This window comes from Chiloscyllium plagiosum, unplaced genomic scaffold (genome assembly GCF_037043375.1).
Source record: "Chiloscyllium plagiosum isolate Xiang-an unplaced genomic scaffold, Cpla_swu_hap1 HiC_scaffold_18, whole genome shotgun sequence".
In the NCBI taxonomy this organism is placed as follows: domain Eukaryota; kingdom Metazoa; phylum Chordata; class Chondrichthyes; order Orectolobiformes; family Hemiscylliidae; genus Chiloscyllium; species Chiloscyllium plagiosum.
Genome location: NW_028270156.1, coordinates 68365922 through 68387889, shown reverse-complemented (window position 1 = coordinate 68387889; position 21968 = coordinate 68365922). Strand labels below are relative to the sequence as shown.

General features: G+C 45.4%; 1 protein-coding gene across 5 annotated transcripts in view; it reads right to left on the bottom strand.

Annotated features, from left to right (window-relative positions):
* The window catches only part of LOC122557955 (proline-rich protein 5-like), a 163302-nt gene that overhangs the window by 111771 nt on the left and 29563 nt on the right, over nt 1-21968 (bottom strand). For 3 of the 5 annotated variants that reach the window (XM_087996769.1, XM_087996770.1, XM_043706223.2), the window contains exon 2: nt 13165-13452. In XM_087996769.1, coding sequence (XP_087852895.1) covers nt 13165-13283 — 119 coding nt within the window. In that variant the 5' untranslated portion in view covers nt 13284-13452. Of the gene's footprint in view, nt 1-13164; nt 13453-14694; nt 14973-17885; nt 17984-21968 lie in introns of those variants that run through there. The other 2 variants (XM_087996767.1, XM_087996766.1) reach the window with 2 other exon arrangements.

Below are 21968 nucleotides of genomic sequence, written 5' to 3'. Positions count from 1 at the left end.
CCACACAGACAGTCACCCAAGGCTGGGATCGAACCTGGGACCCAAGTGCTATGAGGCAGCAGTGCTAACCACTGAGCCACCTTGTCACCCTACCATTACTCTGCATTAAACCCATGTTATAAACACATTTGGGAATTTTATATGAGGTAATGTTGCGAGACCTGTGCCTAATGTGAATGGGAGGGTCAGTGAGCTCTTCACAATGGGGAGAGCTTGCCTTGGATGGTCAAACTCTCACCTGTTGAGTTAGAAGGCTGTGAGTTCAAGCCACGCCTTGAAAACTTGACCACAATCTCAGCTGACTAAGTACAGCTTTGAGGCAGCACAACATTGTCAGGCAGCATCCGTCTGTTGTGTTTTGACATTAATAAGGTTGCATTGCCAACTGTGAAGAATGGTCTGGTGTCTTAGCCAACCTTCCTCTTTCAACCTTGAGAGTTGAATTAGTTATGGATTAGTTGTGTTTAATTGTTTGTGCGAGGGCACTGACTGGGCTTTCACCTGAGGCCTACTCCATGGGCACAGCTTGGGCTGAGCTTGTCGTAATGTGCAACTCTGTGAATAAATATAAAAAAGTGTGCAAAGACTGGCACCAGAGCTAGCCTTCATCAACTGGTAAGGAATCTGCCATCCCTACCTGGTCTGGCCTACATGTGACGCCAGACCCACAGCAATGTGGTTGACACTTAACTGCCCTCTGGGCAACTAGGGATGGGTAATAAATGCTGGCCTGGACAGTGACACCCACATCCTGTGAATCAATTTTAAAAACTGGCTTTCGCAGGATCCTCATAGAATTATAGAATCCCTACAGTGTGGAATTTGGCCCAACAAGTCCACACCGATCCTCTGAAGAATATCCCACCCCGACCTATTTCCCTACCCTATTACCCTACATTCCCCCTGACTAATGCGCCTATCCTACACATTCCTGGACGCAATTTAGCACGGCCAATTCACCTAAGCTACACATCTTTGGATTGTGGGAGGAAACCGGAGCACCCGGAGGAAACCCATGTAGACAGGAGGAAGAATGTGCAAACTCCACACAGGCAGTCGCCCAAGTCTCTCTGGAATAGAATATTTTGTCAAAGTATAAAGGTGGTCGAAAAATGCCTGTTGGAAGGTAGCAAGAGAATAGGAGTTGGGGTGTCACGCTAAAGTCGCACAGGATGTTGGTGAGGCCTCTTCTGGAGCACTGTGTCCAGTTCCGGTCACCCCGTTAGAGGAAGGATTCACTGAGCTGCAGAGGTTTCAGAAAAGATTTGTCAGCAAGTTGCCGGGAATGGAGCGGTTGAGTTAAGGGGAGAGGCTGGATAGGCTGGGACTTTATTCACTGGAGTGTACGAGGTTGAGGGTGACCTTATGGAGGTTTATAAGATCATGAGGGGCACGGATAGGGTGAATGGCAGGTGTCTTCTTCTTAGGGCAGTAGACGTCAAGACTAGGGGGCATACCTTTAAGGTGAGAGGAGAAAGATTTTAAAAAGACATGAGGGGCAACTTTTTTTTTTTTACACACAGAGTGGTTCGTGTGAGGAATGAACTTCCTGAGGAAGTGGTGGATGGTGGTTCGGTTACAATGTTTAAAAGCATAAGTTCATGAATAGGTCATGTTTGGAGGGATATGGGCCAGGAGCAGGCAGGTGGGACTCGTTTCATTTGGGGACATGGTCAGCATGGACTGGTTGGGCCGAAGGGTCTGTTTTCACTCGATGACACAAACTAAACAATAACCTTAGTTATTATGGAACATGGCAGACAACAAAGTGCAAAAGCCTAACTTCTGAAATTCTCCAAGTGTAAACCATCTGACCAATGGAAGCTAATCTGTTAAATGCTTATTTGGATGAGGCATGGCCAGAATTTGATAGATTTTGAAAAGAACAGATGGCCATTCCCTGGAGGATTATATCATGGATTTTCACAGACCCGTAAAGAAGGTTGACCACACAGTCAGTTCGGGTGTCAGTCGTTCTGTTTAGGTTGGAGGATGGTATGCCAAGGTGTTTCATTGGGGCAGGGTCTGATGGCAATTCAATTCCAGGAGAAGGATCCTTCGCAACTGTAGCCTTGAAACCATTCTTGGCAAAAACCATCATTTCCTTCACAGTTGATGGAACAAATTCAACATTCCGCAAGGATGAACGCACTTGCAGCAGGTCAGGCTATTACAGTGCAAGACAAAACTGGAACAACACTAATAACCAAGTGATTCCACGGCGTGGCCAGGAGACAGTTAATAGCTACTTTAGGAAGCACCATTTTGGCAATGAATTGCCAAACCAGAGTTGCAAGGTCCTCAAACCAACTCACTATATGTCGGGAATTTGGTAGTAATGATGAATCCAAACAAATTATACTGGTCACAAAATGTCTTTGTCCTGGGATGACTATGTTAATTGTTGGCTATTTAATCATGCAATGCTAGACAATGCTGGACAGTTCGACACTATGTGGAACAGGTCTGTTAGAAAAGTTACCTTGTTCAAAGTTTGTGAGAAGATTTGTAGCTTGGGTGCTCGTTGTTGTGGTTCTGTTCGCCGAGCTGGGAATTTGTGTTGCAGACGTTTCGTCCCCTGTCTAGGTGACATCCTCAGTGCTTGGGAGCCTCCTGTGAAGCGCTTCTGTGATCTTTCCTCTGGCATTTATAGTGGTTTGAATCTGCCACTTCCGGTTGTCAGTTCCAGCTGGTATATTGGGTCCAGGTCGATGTGCTTATTGATTGAATCTGTGGATCATCCACTCATCCACAGATTCAGTCAGTTTCACAGGAGGCTCCCAAGCACTGAGGATGTCACCTAGACAGGGGACGAAACGCCTGCAACACAAATTCCCAGCTCGGCGAACAGAACCACAACAAAAGTTATCTTGATTCACGATATAGTGAGGATATATGCGAAGTGAAGAATTTAGTTTGATGGTGCCAACAATTTGCGATCACCAGTGTGAGAGTTGTAGCTGGAATAGGCCATGTTAAAAACAGTAATGGGGTGACGATAGGTAGATATTTATGAGCTTATTGAGTAAAGCTTCATGAGAAATGCAGAATCAAAACATGATATGCAGTACAACAAGGCAATTATATTTGGTAAGTCAATAGATCTGCAGTTTATCTAGTCAAGACATTATTGTATCCTAGCAAGTTTTGAGAAGATTTATAGCACAGGTTGAGGTTTGATCGCTGAGCTGGAAGGTTAATTTCCAGACGTTTCGTTACCTTACTAGGTAACATCTTCAGTGGGCCTCAGGCGAAGCAATGCTGAAAATTCCTGCTTTCTATTCATATGTTTGGGTATAAATAGTGAGCAAACCTACATTATTGTATCCTTTTAGCAAAACCTGGTGGTTCTCCTTAAAGTATTACACAATAAAATTCAGAGAGAAAAGAATTTTAAAATTACATTGTATCACGACCAGGGATAGCAAGCCAAACCAAATCAGCCTTACTATCACTGGATTCACAATGCAGTGAAATTAAAATACTCAATGACCTTTTGGTCCTAACCTGACTGTATAAACTCCTGAACACAACACAAAAAATGAACAATTTATCATTAATACTGTAAATTTTGCAGAAAAAGCCAAAGAAAAGTCAATTTAATTAATATCTATGATTTGAATCCAATTTTCTTTGATCATAACCCTTACACACACTCACAGGCAGTCTGACAAACACAGTTAAGAGATAAATTGAAAAGAAAAATTTGCCAGAATTGTAATTTGCCAGTTCAACTAAACAGTTTCAAACAATGGATGCCAAGCTTTCATGCAATCCTTAATCAATGAGGTATGCACAGACATGTAACTGTTTATCTAATTTCCAAGTCACTGGTGAATGTGAACTTCAGTAGACTTCCCCAATTAGTTCCTTATTTCCTCTAGACCACCTGATGAAGGAGCGACGCTCCGAAAGCTAGTGCTTCCAATTAAACCTGTTGGACTACAACCTGGTGTTGTGTGACTTTTAACTTTGTACACCCCAGTCCAACACCGGCATTGCCATATCATTCCTCTAGAGTGGCATTCTTTTCTCTGAACAGTCTACAATTCTTTGACTGAACAGAAAACTCAAGAGAGAGTAACCACTCTATTGGAGAATCTGATTTTCAGCATCTGCATTGTTTTTACCTAGTAAAAATCTAGCCAGTCCCAAAGCTTCCAAAATCGCTATGCAGCCTGCTAAAACCAATCAGAACCAGTTTCTCATTTTCTTTATTAAAACCAACATTCTGTGTGGCTGGCTGGTTAGCATTAGTACTCTCCTGACTGACTCACTCAAAGTCCAGCCAACTGGACAAAGCAACACATGATGTCGAATTGTCCACTGTGTTCCTTAGATTAAGTCACTTAAATAATCTTCCCATGCCAGTCACCAAAGAGAAAAATACAAAAATCTTTCTATAATTTACTCACCCAACAAGTCACTGCCATGTGGTATTGTAAATCTAATGGACACATCACTTTAACTAGGGATCATGCAAAGACATCACATCAGATGCTTGGAAGATACAGTCCCTATCGGTTAATCTATGAACAGAATCCCAAATGTGGGTTTTGTGATAGCCCTAGTCTAGAATGCATTTCAATCATTTACTTTTTCTGCATATTTGAATAATTTATATTTGGGTAGCTAGGCTTCCATCGAGGCCAGAGAAAATTTGGGAGAACACAAAAATAAGACCATTTTTAAGCCAGCATTTAATTTAAAGTTTGCCGTATTACAAATGAGTGGGTCACAGAGAATGGAAAGGCTCTGGTAAGGTAATAAATGGTGGTGGTTAGATGATGTATGGCAATCAAATTGTTACTGTTCACTCCTCATAACTGAGTAGCATTAATGTTAAAACCTTGCACCCTTGACAAGGTGCCTTGTACTGCCAATGCCTTGTATTTGTGTCCAGAGGTGCAGAATAGAGTATGTGACAGGCCAGAGAGCAATCATGGCAGACAGAACACAGCTATCATCTCCAAAGGCCACTGCCCAGTTTGATGACACTTATTCTTGAGGGGTCTAGTGAACAAAGGGATGCAACACTCGTGGGGATTGCAGAACAAGTTACTGGAGAGCTGAAATGTTGGTTAACTGTTTAGAATGATGACCAAGAGGTCTGTGGACTGGTAGTATTAGAACACTGAGTTGGGACATTAAGTGCGGCCGTACAGGACATTGGTTAGGCCACATTTGGAGTAATGTGTACAATTCTGTTCTCCTTCCTGTATGAAATATATTGTTAAACTTGAAAGGGTGCAGAAAAGTTTTACAAGGATGTTGCCAGGGTTGGAGGGTTTGAGCTACAGGGAGAGGCTGAATAGGCTGGGCTGTTTTCCCTGGAGCGTCGGAGTTTGAGGGGTGACCTTATAGAGGTTTACAAAATCATGAAGTGTGTTAATAGGCTAAATAGACAAAATCTTTTTTCCTAGGGTCGGGGAGTCTAAAACTAGAGGGCATAGGTTTAGGGTGAGAGGGGAAAGATTTAAAAGGGACCTGAGGGGTAACTTTTTCACGCAGAGGGTGGACATGTATGGAATGAGCTGCCAGAGGAAGTGGTAGAGGTTGGTACAATTACAGCATTTAAAAGGCATCTGGACGGGTGTATGAATAGATTGAAAGACGTATGGGTCAAGTGCTGACAAAGGGACGAGGTCAGATTGGGATGCCTGGTCAGTGTGGATGAATTGGACCGAAGGGTCTGTTTCTGTGCTGTATGTCTGGTGTGAAAGATTGGAAAGTAAGAAAGTGTGCTACAAGTGCTGATAGCGGACCCAAAACAGACTGTTGTCCAAAAACAAGAATGCTCTGCCCCAGAGGGCAGTGGAGGCCCAGTCTCTGGATTCATTTAAGAAAGAGTTGGATAGAGCTCTCAAGGATAGTGGAATCAAGGGTTATGGGGATAAGGCAGGAACAGGATACTGATTAAGGATGATCAGCCATGATCATATTGAATGGTTGGTGCAGGCTCGAAGGGCAGAATGGCCTACTCCTGCACCTATTGTCTAATGTCTATGTGCCAGGAAAAGATGCCATGATAATAATGACTTAAAAATCACACAGCACCAGGTTATAATCCAACAGAGTGCTGCTCCTTCATCAGGTGGTTATGGAATGTAATTTTCCTGAACCACCTGATGAAGGAGCGTCGCTCCGAAAGCTAGTGCTTCTAGTTAAACCTGTTGGACTATAACCTGGTGTTGTGTGATTTTTAACTTTGTACACCCCAGTCCATCTCTGAATCATGATAGTAATGGAAGGAGACCTCACAGTTGTATGTCTCACAGTTAGTACATCTCCTTGAGTTATGTCACGGTCAATATACCTTTATAAGACGTGCTTATGATCTCAGTGTACCATAACATGTGACCTGACAATATCAAGGCCCCAAACACCACTTTACCGAGGTCCAGTTGAAATGCGACACTCTGCGAAAAGGATGCTGCTCTTTGTAATCTCGTAGATTCGTACTGGACTGTGCCATGAAGAATGTAATGTATGTATATAAAGGTAAATCACAGAGGACTCATGAGAGATGTACGACCTGTGGTAGTTTTAACTACATCTCAGGTGAGAGATGAGAAGGTGAGACCTTCACAAGTCACCTGTGTCTGTATATATGAAAATATATAGTTAGCTGTAATAAACAACAGGGAGTAGGCGCTTCAATAACACAAGATCTATTCTCCAATGGTGAGAGTCAGAACTGCAGATGCTGGAGATCAGAGTCAAAAACTTCCTCCGCCTTCACTGCATCTGCTCCCAGGAGGACCAATTCCACCACAGAAGATCCCAGATGGCTTCCTTCTGCAATTTCCCCTCCCACGTGGTTAATGATGCCCCCCAGCGCATCTCCTCCACATCCCGCATCGCGTCCCCTGAACCCCACACCTCTAATTGCAACAAGGACAGAACCTGCCCCCCCCCCCCTTGTCCTCACCTTCCACCCCACCAACCCGTCTGGATACATCGCATCATCCTCCACCTTTTCCGCCACCTGCACTCAGACCCCGCCACCAAGATAAATTTCCCTCCCCGCCCCGTCAGCGTTCTGCAGAGACTATTCCTTCCACGACTCCCTCCTTAGGTCCATGCCCCTCACCAATCCACCCTCCACTCCCAGCACCTTCCCTTGGCACTGCAAGAAGTGTAAAACTTGCGCCCACACCTCCCCCCTCAGCTCCATCCAAGGCCCCAAAGAATACTTCCACATCCGACAGAGATTTTCCTGTACCTCCAAACATGTCATCTACTGTATCCGTTGCTCTTGATGTGATCTCCACTCCCTCGGGGAGACAGGACGCCAACTTGCAGAACATTTCAGTGAACGTCTCTGGGACACACGCACTAAACAACCCCATCACCCTGTGGCCGAACACTTCAACTCCCGCTCCCACTCCGCCAAGGACATGCAAGTCCTGGACCTCCTCTACCGCCAAACCCTAACCATCCAATGCCTGGAGGAAGATGCCTCATCATCCGGCTTGGGACCCTCCAACCACACGGGATCAATGTCGATTTCAGCAGTTTCCTCATCTCCCCTCCCCACACCTTGTCCCAGATCAACCGTCCAACTCAGCACCACCCTCATGAACTGTCCTACCTGTCCATCTTCCTTCCCACCTATCTGATCCACTCCCCTCTCCGACCCATCACCATCACCCCTATCTTCAGCCATCCATCGCATTCCCAGCTCCCCCCCCCTACCATCTATCTCTCAGCCCCCTTGGGCCACTCCCACATTCCCAATGAAGGGTTTATGCTCGAAATGTCGACTCTCCTGCTCTTCAGGTACTGTCTGACTGGCTGTGTTTTTCCAGCGCCACACTTTTTGACACCATTCTCCAATAGTTTTGTAGAATGTATGGTGTGTACTACCAAATGATCAACAAGTGTCATGCAACAAAACACATTGGCTTGTTGTAGTCTCCTGCAATACTGAAGTAGAGGGAATTCCCAAACTCAGCACAATGTGTGCTCAGAAGGTAAGTGTGAATGACGTTGCTCAGCAACCAATTGTCTCATCATTCCAAGACACAGGACATACTGTTTCAAAGATAGGGGAGAACGGAAATAAGTAGATGATGAGACAGATGGAGAACTACCATGACTGTCTGTCAGAAATAAACATCACAAATACATGGATAATAGCAAAGGTTTCTAAAATATGCAACAATAAAGTCCTGATGAAGGGCTTATGCTCAAAACATCGACTCTCCTGCTCCTCAGATACTGCCTGACCTGCTGCGCTTTTCCAGCACCACACTCTCAACTCTGATCTCCAGCATCTGCAGTCCCTCACTTTCTCCAATAAGAAAGTGCTGACTGGTCGCAGTTCTACATTGTAAAGGAACAGGACACAGCTCAGAGCATTGAGGGATTATACAGTCACACACAAAAGGAGCAAGGAAGAAACCTCTGACGATGATGATTGTGTGGTGATGTTGAGTGACAGAAACCAGCAGAAAAACAACTAAGTTGTCAAACAAGACCAACAAAGAACAACGTGCACCCCTCCAAATGGGCATAATCACCACCCTCTTAAACATTGCACTGAACTTTGAAATGTTAGTTTTATAAACTTTGTTTTACGTATTTGTATAATTGTTGAACTGATAATGTGTGTGCATGTACAACCATTTATACTTATTTGGGATACATTTCATAGAATTTCTAAAGGGCGCAAACAGGACATTTGGTCCAGCAAGTCCACACTGACCCTCTGAAGAGAAACAATCCAGACCCATTACCCTACCCTGTCTTTACCCCTGACTAATGCACCCAGCCTACACACTCCTGGGCACAATGGGCAATTTAGCATGGCCAAATCACCTGCCCTGCACATCTTTGGACTGTGGGAGGAAACCAGAGCAAACCCGCACAGGCACGGGGAGAACGTGCAAACTTCACACAGAGTTCGATTCCACCCGAGGCTGGAATCAAACCTGGGTCCCTGGCGCCGTGAGGCAGCAGTGCTAACTGCTGAGCCACCGTGGGCATTTCAGCTTTGGTGGGTGGTGATGTATATATTTAAGAGACTTCCTATGGTACCATGTGATCTGAAGGTCTCATACACCATCTTACTTAGCAATCACTTGAAGCATGACATGCTACAGGACGCGTGGTGCTCTCTGTAATCAAATAGCCCAGACACGATGTACCTGAATAACATAACATCTGTAATAAACATCTGTTGGATTCTTCAATACCACACTGTCTCTGGCTAGTTTGCTTTATATTATAAGGGTTAACACAAGCACTGTTGACCCAGATTAAATCCCGTGTGGGAGGCAAATTCATATTGACTCTGAGTGCAATGGAAGCTTGTGGCTTGCATAGATTAGACTATGAAATAAAAGCTTCAGGACCATCTCAGAATAGAAACAGCAGTAGACGTTTTCGTGATTGTGCAGCTTTGAAGGCCACCAATGAGCTTGGTGATAAAGTATCGCGAGGGAACTAGGGTGAATTTGGAGCTGGTTTTGAGATACAAGATAAGCAGATTTGTCATAAAGGTGATTTACACAGAAATCTCTTGCAGACTTAAGTCCCCATGTTCAGGTCACCCCTGGAAGAGGAAACCAGTCAGCTTTAGTGAAGTATCACATGTTGACATTCCTGCTGGATATTAGAATGAAGCTCATTTCTTAATCAATTCTAACACACTCCTAACATCTCATCTTCTCAAGGGCGGTTAGGGTCACACAACCAATGCTGGATGCTTACATCCCATGAATGAAAAGGGATAAGATAGAAAAGGTTTAGCTTGGGAACTGGTTACTGAAACACTGGCTATTGAGGATCTAGTGGCTGTGTGATTTTGATCTGTTAAATATTTGAAGTGAGCTGCTGGAGAACTGATGTACTGTTGACAGCATACCCATTAAATGTTATGTTGATAACTATCTATTGTGAGATAAAGCATACACTGTGAAAAGTGAGATCAAAGGTTATAGATTAACCCTTGGGGCTTGAAACGAACAGTGGAGAGAAAGGACTACAACTAAATGGTTGGAGATGTGGGTTGAATTGAATCGCATCTATGAAGAAATTATTAGGTGTCATCTCACAAAGTAATGCAAAAGACAGAGCTTTCTGATCTAATCTGTTTTGAAATTTTGGTTATTCACATTAACTCCAATTTTCCTTTAAAGGGAAGATAGGGATTTGTTTAATTCAACACAGGAATTCACTTGAACCCCAGTGAAATAAAGAGAGTAAAACTGTTGGGTTAGGAAGCGCATGTTTGAAATTTGCAACTCTGAATGAATATGTAAAGATCGGCTCCAGTTCCATCCTTCACAAACTGGCTTTTTAAGAATGGGATCTTGCAGTGCACAAAACAGCCAATGTGTTGGTCCATGACATAGCTGGCTGAGCTACTGTGAACTGTTTTAAGATATTTCTGAGAAAGGGTGCTATCTGAATGCAAGTTATTTCTTAGCACAGCAAATCCCTCTTCTCAATCACCATCTATACGCATATTTCCAACCATAATCAGGGGTGGGATTGTGGTCAGTTTTCACTTCTTTATCCATGTTTCGGAACTCTGAGTTTGTCAATCCTCACTAAGAGCTGGGCTCTATGGAAGATGGGGCTCCTCACTAACGTGCGAACACACTGAATTACCATACATCCTTTTAAAAGTCGGTCTCATATAAAAGTCGACTTCCTATGTTTGACCAATATATCTCATGTAAAAGTCCTACACAGATAGCAGATTAACATCTGTGAGTCATTATCCTGTACATAAATGTTACGATGACGAAATGAATTTTTCTTTGCGTGCTATTATGGGTTTTGATGTACAGTTCACACCAATTTGGTGTGAAAGTTTAAGACGCGTCAGGTCAGAGTCAGGTGACAACCTCCCTTTGCATGCAGCTCGGCTGAACTCAGTTCCCCTGGAGCACTTGTGGAATACAATCATATACCTCATTGAGGTTTTGGAAGTCTTTCATCATTTTGTGTAAAAGCGCCCTGCAGAAAAATCAAAAATTATACAGCAGTGTTTAAACTGAAAGTTGCAGAGAGGATGAGTAAGGTGTAGCAGCAAGAGCATTTTGTGTTTCAGAGAAACTTGAGAAAGAGTGGAGAAAGATATTGAACAATCTTCAGGAAATGGAAAATTCATTGGTCTTGAAGCCATGCAAATCCATGCATGAAATGAATCAAAGCAGCATGGAATTTCAGATTTTAAGGCTGGATGGTGCACAAGGTTCAAGCTTTATTCATTTAAGAGATCAATTGGGTTTCTGCTAATGATACAGTATTTCGGACTGTAGCAAGAATTTCAGTCCCTCAAAAGGTAGTATCGATGTAATAGTCGACCCCATAAGTTTATCCTTAAAAAAATAGTTTAAAGTTTTTGACTTTTACACGAGTATATATGGTATGTTGACTTTCATACTGAGCACCAGATTCAGTCAGCCAGGAACTTTGCCCAGTGTCACACACGTCATGTTGTTCCCTTGATTTCTCAGAAACCCAACACAGCTTTTATTTTGCACAGCCTTTGCCAACGTTTTCAGTTGCACGTACTGATGCGAACCATCAGCCACAGCGGTGGTCAGAAGAGGGCACAAAGGTTCTGCCATGTGACAGGGTGAGGAGGCTTTTCTGCCACAGGAAGGACGGCTGAGATGGTCAACCAATCTTCATGGTCTTTGCCCCACCCTGCTCCCTCCATTGTTAGACATCCTCCTTTCTTCTGAGGGAAAGGAGAAAGGAGCGTTGAATATTCGGATCATGATCACCAGGGCTTTGGAACATCACCATTCTGCCTGAACGTCAGCACCGAAAGTTCCCAGTCTGTCTCCTTCCACAAAACGTAACCATGCCAACCATCCCCGACCAATCTGTGTGGAAGATTGCCAGTTTAGAGTGAGGTAGTTTGGTGCTGTAGACTCGTGCTCTCAATGAGATGAATAGAGAATGATGATTTAGCCAGGACTTCAATGGCCATCTGCTTGGGTTTAAAGTAAAAACTTCAGTCCGTGAGGGGAACAGAGATAGAAACTTGGAGCAGGAGGAATTTGTTTGGCCCATTGAACCTCCTGGGTCATTCAATACGTTCCTGACTTCTCCTCATCTCATCACCACATTCCTGCTTCTTCTCCATAGCCCCTGAAGCCTTGAGATCTGTGAATGTACCAATCAATTTCTTGAATATGCTCAGAGACCCAGCCTTCCCAACCTTCTCCTGAAGGAGAATCCATCCTCGAGTAGGGAATATGTCCTCATCTCAGTTTGAAATGGCCGGCTCCATATCCCGAGACAGTAACGCCTGGTTCTAGACCTCCAAATCAAAGGAAATATCCTGTACGCATCTATTCCGTGCTGCATTCCCTCAGTGGTAGGTACATCCCTGTCTGAGGTACGGAGATCAAAACTGCATGCAATCCTCCCAGTGCAATTTCACCAAGGCTCTGTACAATTGTAGGAAGACAGTGCTATTTCAAAACTCAAATCCTTTTACAATGAAGGCCAATGTAGCCTTTGCCTTCCTAATTGCTTGCTGCAGCAGCCTGTGTATCTTAAACAAGAACTTCCCTTGCACATCCATGTTTCCCAAGATATCACCATTTATACGGAGAGGCTGGAACTGTTTTCCCTGGAGCCTCAGAAACTTATAGAGGTTTATAACATCATGAGGGGCATGGATAAGGTGAGTAGACATTATGTTTTCCCCAGTGTCGGTGGAGACCAGAACTAGAGGGCATAGGTTTAGGGTGAGAGGGGAAACATTTAAAAGGGACCTAAGGGGCAACTTTTTCACGCAGAGAGTGGTGCGTGTATGGAATGAACTGCCAGAGGAAGTGGTGGAGGCTGGTACAATTGCAACATTTAAAAGGCATTTGGATGGGTATATGAACAGGAAGGGTTTAGAGGGATATGGGCCAAGTGCTGGCAAATGAAACTAGATTAGGTTAGGATATCTGGTCAGCATGGACAGGTTGGACCGAAGGGTCTTGTTTACGTGTTGTACATCTCTATGGCTCTATGTCTATGACTCTAAATCACTCCCTTCCTTTCTGTTTTTAAACAATGCAGTGCCAGTGCAGTCAACCTACTTAGTTCTCGAGCTGCAGTGCATTTGATTAGGAATCGATTTACAACTCCGCTGCCTTATTTCACAGGCCCTTTGCCACTACCAGACGCCAGTATTCCTACCTGTTCCAGGCTCGGTTGGAACCCAGCAGGGCTGCCTGCCTGGCAGCCTGGAAGCGGGGTAGGTCACTGAGCACCGGGGAGCTCAGGAAGCGAGGTCTGGGTCTGCGGAAAGAGCCCATCCTCCTGTCAGCACCACCATGGGAGAGGGGCCCCAGATCTCTGCCGACCCCCCACTGTCGAGACGGAAAGGCGCCTCCAGGTCTTTGGTTTGTTTCGTTTCTTTAAGGAGTTGGCATGAACTGATCTCCTGGCTCCTTCTGCCCAACGGAGGCAAAACGACAATGGGATCTGCAGGGAAATAAAAAAAGGGGAAGGAAATTATTGTTAATTAAATGCCATGAGGCAACCATTTAAGAAAGAAATTCCAAATGCTGCGACAGGAACTCGCACGGCCTTCAATCAGGGAACAGGCCCAGGCCCAACCGTGGGGATGCACATTCGACGGCGGATGAACCACACCCTCTGTCCGCCACCGGCAGCGTTCGGAATCAAAATCGGTTCAGGTCACAGTGCAGAGGTTTTGATAAATTCTCAAGGCTGGCACTTGTGTTCAGTGGTTGAAGGGGGTGCCATACTGTTGGAGACGCCATCATCAACCGACATTGAATGGAGAGGGCCCCATCGGACCCCTCATGCAGGGGTTAACAATCCCCATGCCACCGTTTTGAAGACAACACCGTGGAGTCCTGATTCATAGATATTCCTCAAACAGAAATGACAGTCCCATCACTTCATTTTTCGGGATTCAAATTGCGGGAAGTTGTGAGGTACCAATTAGCTGCCTTGTTTAATACATTACAAGGAGTGGCTACATTTGACAGAGTATTTAACTGGTCATAAGTCTTCTGTGGCTGTGAAAGATGTGGCATATAGATATGCGTTTGAACAGTGTTTTACACAACACAGGGCACTTCAGAGTTGTGTACAGCTAATGTAAACCTTCCTTTCTTACTGTATTGAAATATTGTTTACAAAATAACAGAAAGTCGCTTTCAGCTCCAGGCTGGTGATTTCCCGGAGGAAAAAAATGCTTCACCAACACATCCTGACAGCATAGTCTCACAAAGCTCTTGTCACAAAACCTCCCCAGAGTTTTCAGCCAAGAATACAAGAATTACTCGAAACTACAGCGATTAACAGCTCCCAAGAGTCAATGCTCAGTCCATGATGTTATTTTAATCTCAATAAGGCTGCAAATAACTGAACCTTATGGAAAGTTTAGGGTGTGAGAGTTCATTTAATGTAGACTGGATTTTGGAGCAAGGGTTCCAATAGTCTATTAGACTGGGAGGGTTTCCTGGTGTCAGCGTGAATTGGCCAGGAATCAACACCTCTATCCATCACTCCCTTTAAAGTGCGTTGGAATGCCCAGAGACAATAGAAGGTGTTTTTTCTTTAAAACACATGTTCTTTTCCCCAAAAGACAGGAAGTTAGAAAGCATTATTAGGTTATTATTAAGACAAATGCAGCCAGTGCACTTCAACATGCACCCTTCTATATAAGGTGCCACATCCTGTTTCATTACTTACGTCAAGTCCCCTGCACAGAGTTTAGTTCTTTTTTGATCTGAGCTCGCTGCAGCACGTAGATAGCAATTGCCCAACACTGTGAGCACAATATTAACACAGATCTTTCTGTCGGGGTTAATTTGTAACCAAGTCCAATATAACACCCTTGTATGTTGCAGCAAAGCCATGCTCTGAAAGGTTATTTTAAAATTCTGGTGCTGGTGCGGTTGTTTTTCTAACACGATACTGAGCAGCCCTTCTACAAAGGCAACTCATTTACATGAGAATGGGCATCAACAGAGCACACAAAGAGATCCTCTTCTGGCCTCTCAGATGCCACCGGACTGAGTTCACCCAGAAAGCAAAACATGGAAGTGAAAGGGAAAAAGAGGGACGATGGGTTCCAGCAGTTGTAAACCAATCAAATTCAGGGACACAGGTGGAAAGGCAAACCTAACAGGAGGTTCGCACAAACACACAGACACACACACACATACAGACAGACAGATATACACACACACTCACACAGACACACACACAGATACACACACACATACAGACAGACAGATAAACACACACATACAGACAGACAGATAAACACACACACACACTCACACAGACACACACACACAGATACACACACACATACAGACAGACAGATAAACACACACACTCACACTCACACAGACACACACACACAGATACACACACACATACAGACAGACAGATAAACACACACACACTCACACAGACACACACACACACAGATACACACACACATACAGACAGACAGATAAACACACACACACACACTCACACAGATACACACACACATACAGACAGACAGATATACACACACACTCACACTCACACAGACACACACACACACAGATACACACACACATACAGACAGACAGATAAACACACACACACACTCACACAGACACACACACACAGATACACACACACATACAGACAGACAGATAAACACACACATACTCACACAGATACACACACACACTCATACAGACAGATATACACACACACTCACACAGACACATACAGACAGACAGATACACACACAGACATACAGACAGATATCCACACACACTCACACAGACACACACACACAGATACACACACACATACAGACAGACAGATATACATACACACACTCACACAGACACATACAGACAGATACACACACACAGACATACAGACAGATATACACACACACACACTCACACAGACACACACACACACTCACACAGACACACACACACAGATACACACACACATACAGACAGATATACACACACACACTCACACAGACACACACACAGATACACACACACATACAGACAGACAGATATACACACACACACTCACACAGATACACACACACATACACACACATACAGACAGACAGATATACACACACACTCACACAGACACATACAGACAGACACACACACACACACAGACACATACAGACAGACAGATACACAGACATACAGACAGACAGATACACAAACACATACACACACACAAACACACACACACAGACAGATATACACACACACGCACACAGACACACACACATATAGAGGCAGACAGATATACACACACATGCACACAGGCAGACATACACACACAGACAGATACATACATGCGCACACAGACACACACACAGATACAGACAGACAGATCCACACACATGCGTACACAGACACACACAGATACAGACAGACAGATATACACACACAGACACACACACAGATATAGACAGACAGATACACACACAGACACACACAGAGCAGTAGATGTGATCTATATGGACTTCTGTAAGGCACTCAACAAGGTTCCCCATAGGAGACTGATGAGCAAGGTTAGATCGCATGGAATACAAGGAGAACTAGCCATTTGGATACAGAACTGGCTCAAAGGTAGAAGACAGAGGGTGGTGGTGGAGGGTTGTTTTTCAGACTGGAGGCCTGTGACCAGTGGAGTGCCACAAGGATCGGTGCTGGGCCTTCTACTTTTTGTCATTTACATAAATGATTTGGATGCGAGCATAAGAGGTACAGTTAGTAAGTTTGCAGATGACACCAAAATTGGAGGTGCAGTGCACAGCGAAGAGGGTTACCTCAGATTACAACAGGATCTGGACCAGATGGGCCAATGGGCTGAGAAGTGGCAGATGGAGTTTAATTCAGATAAATGTGAGGTGCTGCATTTTGGGAAAGCAAATCTTAGCAGGACTTATACAATTAATGGTAAGGTCCTAGGGAGTGTTGCTGAACAAAGAGACCTTGGAGTGAGGTTCATGACTCCTTGAAAGTGGAGTCACAGGTAGGTAGGATAGTGAAGGTGGCGTTTGGTATGCTTTCCTTTATTGGTCAGAGTACTGAGTACAGGAGTTGGGAGGTCATGTTGCGGCTGTACAGGACATTGGTTAGGCCACTGTTGGAATATTGTGTGCAATTCTGGTCTCCTTCCTATCGGAAAGATGTTCAGAAAAGATTTACAAGGATGTTGCCAGGGTTGGAGGATCTGAGCTACAGGGAGCGGCTGAACAGGCTGGGGCTGTTTTCCCTGGAGCGTTGGAGCCTGAGGGGTGACATTATAGAGGTTTACAAAATTATGAGGGGCATGGATAGGGTAAATAGGCAAAGTCTTTTCCCTGGGGTCAGGGAGTCCAGAACTGGAGGGCATAGGTTTAGGGTGAGAGGGGAAAGATATAAAAGAGACCTAAGGGGCAACTTTTTCACGCAGAGGGTGGTACGTGTATGGAATGAGCTGCCGGAGGAAGTGGTGGAGGCTGGTACAATTGCAACATTTAAGAGGCATTTGATGGGTATATGAATAGGAAGGGTTTGGAGGGATATGGGCCGGGTGCTGGCAGGAGGGACTAGATTGGGTTGGGATATCTGGTCAGTGTGGATGGGTTGGACCGAAGGATCTGTTTCCATGCTGTACATCTCTATGACTCTATACAGACAGACAGATACACACACACATAACACGCACAGACACACATAGACAGATACACACACATAGACACACACAGATACAGACAGATACACACACAGACAGACAGATACATACACACACACAGACATAGACAGACAGACAGACACACACACACAAGCAGACAGATACCCAGTTTGCTTTTGCCTACGGGCAAGTTAAATAAAGTTCCTGGTATTGACCTGTTCTTATCAGAAATTGATCCTTCTGCTGTAACCAATCCTGAACTCACTCAGAGGAAGTAAAGCACTTTTCAAATCCCATGTGCCATTAAATCCAGAATGATTTTCTACTCAGTGAGACTAGTCGAAAGATATCTCCTTCTCCCACTCTGACCAGGAAGTCAGTCCCATTGAAATCATATCAAATACAAGAAAGCAGTACTTTTTTTTTTAAGAAAGGGTTTTGACTGTTTGGGAAACTGTGTTGTTGGAAAGATAAACAAATGTCAGAAGATTATTTGCTTAATACCTGATGGTGTTGAGCTCAAGAGTCAAAGGCTTGAAACCAACATGTACCAGGTTTGCATAGAATTTGATATATTTGCATATATCGCTCAGCTCTCATCACATAAAGAGTTCTGTTCTTTAAAGGTAATCTGTTGTTCTCAGAGTGGTTGTACTGCTCAGTGTGTTGAACAAGGGCTGGTTCAAGGTTGCAATGCACTCTCTGCTTAATATTAACCACTAATTCTCTCACCTTGTTCACCCCTGCTTTTCACATTGCCACCTGCCAGCATAATATCATCTTGCAGCACACGATACCTGCCTACTGTCTGATAACACCCACCAATGGCGCCTTTTCTGCAAATTTCAACCTGCCCTGAATGCCTCGTTCCAGCCCAATGTGTGAGAGAGTGGGGCTGCAAGGGGAGACCGTCAGGGTGAGTGGGAACTGTGACCGGCTCAGTCTCAAAACAGACACGCTCATTCACACAAAGTATGGCCTAAATGCAGCAGGTACTTCTGCCTGGAGAGGGAGAGCCAGGGATTGTTTTCTCCTTAGCTGGTCGCAGGGGTAAAATGCCATGTTTTACAGATAGGTGCCCACTGCCAGGACCTGCGGGGCTCATCTCCCGGGTGCCATCTTTAACAAGGCAACCAGAAGCACTGTTCACCTTCTGGCATCACTCCCACTCAGGAGAATGTGAGGAACTGCGGATGCTGGAGATCAGAGTCGAGAGTGTGGTGCTGGAAAAGCACAGCAGGTCAGGCAGCATCCGAGGAGCACCAGAATCGACGGCTCGGGCAAAAGCCCTTCATCGGCCATTCCTGAAGAAGGGCTTTTCCAGCACATCTCTCCCACTCAGTCGTGGAGACATCAGAGAGTCAAAAAAAAGTTACAGCTTGGCCGCACCTCCCGAGAGATTCTCCTGAAGACTGTCCCAGAAGGAAGGGGAGTGGTTTTCCCCTCGCCATGGCAACAAGAGACCAACCTGAATTGACAGTGGCAGCTGAGGTCCCATCGGCACCTCAACAGAATCTAGCTGCAGTGCCACGGGAGGATGAATGATCTGTGGCACTGCCCCAGATCATCACTAATGTGAATCAGCATCGCAAAAGTTGGCACTGCCCAGGACTCCCACACCACAAGACCAAGTGCCAGGCACCTCCATCCAATGTCACATGGGCTATCACGGCTATCACGATGCTGGGTCCTCTATTTTTTGTCATTTACATAAATGATTTGGATGCGAGCATAAGAGGTACAGTTAGTAAGTTTGCAGATGACACCAAAATTGGAGGTGTAGTGGACAGCGAAGAGGGTTACCTCAGATTACAACAGGATCTGGACCAGGTGGGCCAATGGGCTGAGATGGAGTTTAATTCAGATAAATGCGAGGTGCTGCATTTTGGGAAAGCAAATCTTAGCAGGACATATACACTTAATGGTAAGGTCCTAGGGAGTGTTGCTGAACAAAGAGACCTTGGAGTGCAGGTTCACAGCTCCTTGAAAGTGGAGTCGCAGGTAGATAGGATAGTGAAGAAGGCGTTTGGTATGCTTTCCTTTATTGGTCAGAGTATGGAGTACAGGAGTTGGGAGGTCATGTTGCGGCTGTTGGTTAGGCCACTGTTGGAATATTGCGTGCAATTCTGGTCTCCTTCCTATCGGAAAGATGTTGTCAAACTCAAAAGGGTTCAGGAAAGATTTACAAGGATGTTGCCAGGGTGGAGGATTTGAGCTATAGGGAGAGACTGAACAGGTTGGGGCTGTTTTCCCTGGAGGTGTCGGAGGCTGAGGGGTGATCTTATAGAGGTTTACAAAATCATGAGGGGCATGGATAGGGTAAATAGACAAAGTCTTTTCCCTGGGGTCGGGGAGTCCAGAACTAGAGGGCATAGGTTTAGGGTGAGAGGGGAAAGACATAAAAGAGACCTAAGTGGCAACTTTTTCACTCAGAGGGTGGTATGTGTATGGAATGAGCTGCTAGAGGATGTGGAAGAGGCTGGTACAATTGCAACATTTAAGAGACATTTGGATGTGTATATGAATAGGAAGGGTTTGGAGGGATATGGGCCGGGTGCTGGCAGGTGGGACTAGACTGGGTTGGGATATCTGGTCGGCATGGACGGGTTGGACCGAAGGGTCTGTTTCTGTGCTGTGCATCTCTATGACTCGATGACCTCATTGCAGCTTCCAATGCAGCACTGCTGAGCAGCCCCAGTGGTCCTGCCTCTCTAACACCTGAAACCTTGAACCCTCTGAAACCATGCGCTTGCTGAGACAGCGGTGCCCAACAGGTTTACCCTCGGTCTGTAAGCCCCTCTGTTGGGAGTATTGCCTCCCGTGTGCTGTGGCTCTAGGCTAGGAGACAAAACGGTGTTCCAGGTGCACCCCCCTCACTGCATGGAGCTGTTCTTGCTCAGCTGATGCCCCTGTAGGGCTGCCGCAGCAAACCCCACGCTGCAGTCCAGTCTGACAGCTGCAATGTGCACAATAACAAACCTCACCGTTGCAGATCTGCTTTCCAAGGCATTCCCCAAGCCAGGAGTGGTACACTCTCAGACACGGCCTTTCGACTTACTGAGAAAGCAGGATGTTCTCAGCACTTTGTCAAAAAAAAAAAAGCCTCCTTTGAATCTCACTGCCCCCCAGAGAAGTTCTCCAAAGGCTGAGCAGTCAAAATCAGGCACCGCAGAGAAGGTAAAGAGAACATCACATATTTAAATTGTCCGCCCCACAGGAAATTCGTAGTTCCAGACAAAAAAATTAACTGCAGATGCTGGAATCCAAGGTAGACAAGCTGATGAAGGGCTTCTGCTCGAAACGTCGATTTTCCTGCTCCTCGGATGCTGCCTGACCTGCTGTGCTTTTCCAGCAACCACTCTGATCTAGAAGCAGGAGGCTGGGAGAATACAGCAAGCCCAGGCAGCATTGTTCCCTTCGACAGTGCTTGGTTTGCACCACACTTCCCACCAACCCCCCCCCCCGAACCTCCAGGTACCTTCCTCTGCGACCGGAAAATATGCAAAATCTGCTGGTACACCACCCCACCACCACCTCCATCCAGGGCCACAAACAGTCCTTCCAGGTAAGACACTGGTTTACCTGCCTCTCCTCTAAGCTAGTTTACTGCATCAGGTGCTCCCGATGTGGTCTTCTCTGCATCAGCGAGGCCAAATGTAAATTTAGGGAACCGTTTGCCTAGCATCACAGGTGGACCCACAGGGGCCAACCGGACCTCCCAGTCACTGCCCATTTCAATTCCCCTTCCCATTCCCTTTCCGACATGACCATCCTTGGCTTCCTCCATCACCACAACGAACCACATTGGAAATTGGAGGAACAATACTTTATCTTCTGCCTGAGCAACCTACAGCCTGGAGGACTCAACATTGAGTTCTCCAATTTCAAATAACTTCCCTTCCCCTGACTCCCTTCCCAGCCACTCCCACTCCCTTCCACTCCTCCCTGCCGCCAGCTGGATTCTTTCCTCTGATTGACCAACCAGGTCATATTCTCTATCTGCCTTCACCTATCCCCACTTCAACACTCTGCCTCCATCACCCCTTTTATCTGCAGCTCCCCCTACACCCACCCCCAGTTCTGAAGAAGGGTTCCAGCCAAAACGCCGACTTCTCCTCCTCCTGATGCTGCCTGGCTTGCTGTGTTCTTCCAGCATCCTGTCTGGATGTCCTGGCATGCCACAGGTAGCGTTGAGGGTTACAATGGAAATCAGCAGTTTCCCAATGCATCTCAGCCCTTGATAACCTGTCCCCTGGCTTACAAACCCACCTGCTTTATCAGGTTAAACCATCTCCCTG